We start from the raw sequence: 6,000 nt of genomic DNA, 5'->3' as shown, positions 1-6,000 counted from the left end.
TAGATGGATGTGGATTTACAAAGAGATGTGAAAAGCTTAAGAAAGATGGATGAGAAGTTGTATGGGAGGGGCGTTGGAAGAATATGTGGTTGGATGGATGGACAGATGAAAGGATGTGTGGTTGGATAAATGGATGGACAAGAGGCTGGATGGATGTGAGTGCATACTGGATGGACAGGAGGACGGATTGATGTGTGAGCCCTGGAGGGATGTAAGGTAAGACGGGCAGACAGACGAATGCGTGGATGGAAGGATGTTTGGGTGGATGAATGAGGGTGTGCGTGAGAGGGTGGAAAAATGGGTGGATGGATCCAGATGCCAGCCTGGGACTGGAAGATGACACATAGGTCAGTGGAGCCAAATACCAGCCCCATGGCTGGCTATCATTAGCTTTCTCCAAGCAGACCTGATAAGAATCAAAAATTCGCCTGAGGTATGTGGACTTCCTTCTCTTTCAAGGGAAGAAGAATGAGCTCTTCCTCTCTCCCCCGGGAAGAATCGCAAGCTCCCCACCAAGGGCGGGGAAAAACCACTCTCCCACTGTCCCAGCTCCTCTCCCAGAATATCCAGCTGCCTGTGGAACCCAGAAAGAAGAGTTCCCCAGCCAGAGTCAAAGAGAAACCTAGCGGCGAGGAGAGGCCAGAGGCTGAACCCAACGGCGCGAGGTTTTAGGACTCAGTCATTCCCTCCTGCGTCCAGAGGCTGCGCTCCCAGACGCCGGGAGAGGAAAGCCGGTGCGCCCCGGGTGCACGGGGACACCGCGGCCCTCCGGGCGCCCGCCCAGGCACCCCTCCGCTTTACCGGCTCCGAGGAGAACGGGGCGGGGGCGGAGGGAGCAGCGCCAAGGAGAGCTGGTATGTCTTTAAACTTCTGCCGGCTGCTTAGTCACAGCCCCCTCGCTTGGGTGTGTCCTTCCTCGCTCCCTCCCTCTTAGGTCACTCTCTCAGCCCTCGAATAAAAACTGCACCCAACTTCCGAGGCGCCCTCATTGCCAGCCGGACCCCAGCCTCCGACAGGTTCGGGCGCCCTGCTCGCCCCGTGCTCCGCTGCCCCCCGCCCAGCGCCCGGCCCCTCCGGCCCCACTCGCTTGCTTTCTCGGCCGTTCCGACGCCATGGACACGTTCTGGTGGCGCGCAGCTTGGGGACTCTGCCTCGTGCAACTGAGTTTGGCGCAGATCGGTGAGTGCCCGCGGGGGCGGCGGGAGGGAGTGGCCCGAGTGGCCGGGACCCAGCCGGCAGCCGCGCGGGCTGAGTTGGCCCTGGGGGGCCGGAGTCAAATGGGCGGCGAGCGGCTGGGATTTGGTGGAGAGCGGGGCGAGGATTTGCGCTAAGCTCTTGGAGAGCCTGTCGGTGGGAAGCACCGTTTTGTTGAAAGGAAAAGAGAAAGAGCGAAGAAAAGTTTGCTGGGCAGGCTGCCGGCGCGCAGTCGTGAGTGAGGTCTTTGCAGCCGGAGGAGCACAGGGCAGAAAGTAACTGTATTCCTGGGTGCGCGCAGCCCGTGTGTGGACTAACAGGCTCCTGTGTCCAAGGGCGCCTGAAGCCTGGCTGGGCAGTGGCCGGGCAGCGAAGAACTGGGCAGGGCAGGGACAGGGACTGGGGCAGAGGAGGGGCTGGGGCAGGGACAGGGCTGTTAGCGAGGTGACCGTAGAGGTGGGCACAGTTGCCATGCGTGAGAGCTGGTGGCAGTGAGCTTTCCAGAAAGGGGTCCTGGCTTCCTGCGGCTCCCCCACTGCGCCTGGGTTCCAAAGCTCTTACAGTTGGCTCCGGTCACTAACGATCTTAATGCTTGTGGGAACTTGAACTAGCTCTGTGGCGAGGTTCTGGGTCACCACGAGGTGCCAGCCTGGGGCAAGGAGTGTGAGTAGGAGAGGCAATGACTGGGCCAGCTGCTCCATCCTTGCAGCCTCCTGCTTCTGCCAGTGAGTTAGGGGAAATCCAGACAGTAATGTGACTCCTATATTCCGCCTGTCAGCCTCAGAGCAGGAGGGGCCCCCTGGGCTCCAGGGGGGTCATCAGGGATCCTGGAGTCGGGCTGCCAATATCCCATCCCAGCAGGGTCTGTGCCTTTCGGTGGCTGTGGATGGAGTGGCTGTGTGTGAGAGGTTCTGGTGAGGCTGAACTCCAAGCATTCCTTTGTCTATATATCTACAGATAATCACATGGCTGATTTGCTTATCACCGGCAAAATTAACTTTTCTTTTAAGAAGTACCAGCTGGGTCATTAAGACAGCTCAACCTATGGGTAATTCCATTCAACAAGTATTTATTAAGCCCGGCTCTGGGGGTACCAAGAAAGTAAAAGACACAGTCCTACCTGAGTGCTTTAGACTGAAGATAAGTGGGGATCTAGGATTTAGATTCCTGAAACAGAAAAAGTAATAATTAATAATAATAATTAGTAGTAAGAGGAATGGCAGCAGTAGCCACCATTTATTGTACAATTAGGCTGCGCCAGGCACTGTGCTAATTTCTTTACATGCGTTCTCTCACTTTACCCTCACAAGGGCCCAGTGAGACGTGTTGTGTTGTTAGTCCTGTTTTATAGGAGGGAAACAAACTGAAGCTCAGAGAGGTTAAGCGACTTGCTGGTGTTCACACAGCCAAGAGGATTGGTGCTCGTGTGAACCAGGCCCCTTAGCCTGTTGCTTAGTCAGAATCCAGCAGGCTGTATGTATGGCATGGACAAACTCGGAAAGGAGTTTTTGGAAGGAAGGGTCGGGTCGTGGTGGACCAGAGGCCTTAGAGGAGGCTTCCAAAGGGAACTGGAGCTCCGAGGAGTCCTTTAAAGGCAGAGAAGCGGGAAAGATTTCAGGGAGAGCCGTGAGCTTGGCCTCAGGGAAGACAGACCATGCTGGCGTCTCCATGGCCTCTAGGGAAGTTTATTTGTATGTTACTTCCCGTGACATCTTCTGCTTTGATTCTGAGGATTCTGACTCCCCACTCCTTCCACCCTTAGCCCTGATTCTTCTAAAGGGCCCCATCCCCCAATATTTGACACTGTCCTGACCCTTGAAGTTCTCCCCGAGACCAGTGGGCTCATTCCCGCCCTGCGTTTCCGTGGTCCCTTTGGGCAGCGTCACTTGGAGGAAGCACAGAAAAGTGCCAGTAGCCGTAACTGCCTGGACCCGGGCTTTCGTGTGCTTGTAAAGCTGTTTGGAAGGAACTGAGACTTGGAAAGGAGATGTGACCTAACAGCGGGCTCGGGCTGGGCAGGAAGAGAGAGGAAGGACTGGGTAGAGGGCAGTGCGATGAGCCCTCCATACCGCTCCGCCTCCTTTTCTCTGTGGGTGAGAGGTCGCTGCTAGGGAATTGTGCCCCTGGTGTTTAGAAAGAGGGGTGCGTCTGAGACCTCTGGGGCTTGTGGGTGGCCGGCACCCTTCTGATCCCTCTGAGCATTAAAGACCCCTCTTTCTGGGAGTTAGAGCTTTGGCTGTGTTTTCCCAGGTGAAGAAGAAAGGAAGCAAACCTCCAGCGCTGCTGAGGTCAGTTAGTATCAATGAATTCAGTTGTGCCCCCAAAACACAATGGACATCTTACTTCCTGCGAAGGCACAGTGCTAAGTAGGTGTGTTTGAGGCTAGCAGCCAGTAGGCAAAGTTTCCATTCTTTTTCCAAATTGCCCCACGCAGGAAAGGATGCTTGGCAGCGTGAAATTCTTAGTTTATGACAGATCTCCTTCCATTCATTCAAGAAATATTTTCTGACTCACTGTCGTCGACCCCAGAGATGGTGACTCCAAAGATCATTTAGAAAAACCCTTTCTTTTTCCCAAGGAGAAAACAGATCCCAAAAGGGCGAGAAAGGTGATTTCCGCTCTCTCAGGCCAAGTGTTAGTGCAGGATGCTTTCCAAACCTCAGGTCTCTGAAACACCTTGATCCTCAAGGACTGTAACAGCTCCACCTCTATCCCTGCAGGGGGTGGGGAGAGTGTGGTCTACTGACGTAGCAACATTTGTTTCATGCCTGAAATACTGTCTTAAATGCTCATTACAATTTTGCATTTTCCTCCACAATATACCCAGTTTAATATAAGAATAATGATATATTTCTTATAATCAAGCAAAGTTGCTGCTTGGGGAAGAGTCTCTATACTGTCTGGGGTCTCCTGGAGTGTTGCTGGATCCCTCCCAGTTAGGAGCACCCCAGCTTTAAAAGCCTGACGCTCTGCTCCTCTGTGAAGTAGGGCCCTAAGTCCCCAGGAAATGCCATTTACTGAGCACTGACTCTGGGCTAGGCATTCAGCCAGGGGCTTTGAATAGGTTATCCTGTATAAGCCTCATGACAGCTCCATGTACATTTAGCGCTCTCTTCATTCCATTTTCTAGATAAAGAAACTGAGGCTCAGGGAGTTGACGTGACTTCCTCAAGGACACACAGCTAGTGAGGGATGGAGTTTTCTAACATCCCCCATGGTAGGCTCCCATGCCTGTGTTCCTTTGACATTACCTTGCCTCTGGAGGACTTTGGAAATTGTGTGAGGCCAGTGAAGGCCTGGTATGAGTGGCTTTCCTCTCCCGCTGGCAGGCCGAGGACTCTTAGCTGCCCTGCTCTGCCCTGTCTCTCCCCAGCCCTGGCCACAGCTGTCAAGAGATGCCAACCTAGTTATTTGTTTCTAGAATAATTCAATTCCCTTATCAGAGTCCAGCTGCCCTTCTAGACATGCTCTCACTTGCAGGCTTGGAAAAAAGGGAGAGGCTGTTCCTCGTCTAAGAGACAAGTCAGGGCAAGGCCTTTTGCCTGGAAATTAAGAAAGGGGCCCTGCAGAGGCCCTGACCCCGCAAGCATTCTGGGTACAATGACCCAGGAAGCCCCCTCATCCCATGCTCAATGGAAACCCTCAGCATTTAGCAGGTCATACGTGCCCAGTGAGGGAGAGTCTCGAGGACCCCGGTCATGGGCTGACACGGTTCTCTAGAAAACTCAGGGGTCTTGAATGGAAAGTCATTTTGGGGCTCTAGGTGAAACGTGGTCACTCAAGTGAAATTTCAGTTTGGCCTTGGGTGTCAGACGGTTCCAGGCGGGGGTTCCCTGATGGAGAGGAGGTGGTGGGAGCGAAGCCGGCCTCCCCAGCCATCCATCCTGGCTGGGATGGGGGCTGAGATACCGGCTGCCGTCGTGTTTCCCCTGCACCTCCTTTTTAGCTGACTCTACCCAGAGCCTGAAAGGGAAGTGGGTCTTGTGAAAGAATGAACTGAAGCAGGTGGCACACGCCACCACACAAAGTGCAGTTCTCAAAGGGGATCTTTTCTGCCTCAGAGAGAAATTCTGGGGGTTTGCACAGCCAGCAGCTGACTCAAGTTCCTTTGTGTCCCCTCTTGCATGGGAAGCACACAAGTGTTCTTTAGAATCACCAGGGGAGGCTGATGCCTCCGACCTTAAATTGGAACCCCACTTCTCACTCCCTTAGCAAGCTGATATTTTTCTTCAAAAGGGCCCTCCCCCAAAGCTGGCCAGCAAGGGTTTGGGAAGTTTGTGGCTGCGGAGTCTGGCTTGGCATGGACGCAGCTGTTGGGCACTCCAGATTTTCCAGGAGTGTCAGGATTTCAAATATGCAAATACTCTACCAATTGCAACCTAGTGTATATTTTGACTAAATATTTATACATTTTTCTACAAATAAGTACATGGCTTTGTGTGATTAGCAGTCAGAAACTTGCATGGATTTTTGCATAAATGAAAATCACATTTCTACAACTCGTGAATCAGTCTAGCGTCTGATTAAATTGATATTTGGTTCAGAAAATGTGTACTTTTGGAGAGGAACATCTGTATTCCTCTGCTCTCCATTTTTTGATCACCCCAATATGTGAAGTACCAAGAAAAGCTACATATAGGGTTTTTGCTTGCTAGGTGTGGACACACACAAGGCGTGGGTGTGCCCGTAGGTATATATGCATCTGAACACATGTGTCTACACATAATGTGGGTATTGCTGGTCAATCCTTAAGCATTTATAATGTGTCCTCTGTGGGTCCCATGCTGTGTGGGGTACTACAGGGGC

The 6,000-nt window shown here is 52.8% G+C and overlaps 1 protein-coding gene across 40 annotated transcripts in view; it reads left to right on the top strand.

The window, feature by feature from the left end:
- The first annotated feature begins 964 nt into the window (after positions 1-964).
- CD44 (CD44 molecule (IN blood group)) overlaps positions 965-6,000 on the top strand; it is an 84,862-nt gene continuing 79,826 nt past the window's right edge. For 6 of the 40 annotated variants that reach the window (XM_067749420.1, XM_067749425.1, XM_067749421.1 and 3 more), the window contains exon 1: positions 970-1,179. In XM_067749420.1, coding sequence (XP_067605521.1) covers positions 1,113-1,179 — 67 coding nt within the window. In that variant the 5' untranslated portion in view covers positions 970-1,112. Of the gene's footprint in view, positions 1,180-6,000 lie in introns of all 40 variants that reach the window. The other 34 variants (XM_067749406.1, XM_067749405.1, XM_067749409.1 and 31 more) reach the window with 12 other exon arrangements.

This window comes from Pseudorca crassidens, chromosome 9, assembly GCF_039906515.1.
Source record: "Pseudorca crassidens isolate mPseCra1 chromosome 9, mPseCra1.hap1, whole genome shotgun sequence".
Lineage (NCBI taxonomy): Eukaryota > Metazoa > Chordata > Mammalia > Artiodactyla > Delphinidae > Pseudorca > Pseudorca crassidens.
The sequence above is the reverse complement of the archived record's forward strand: the minus strand, read 5'-3'. Positions and strand labels throughout refer to the sequence as shown.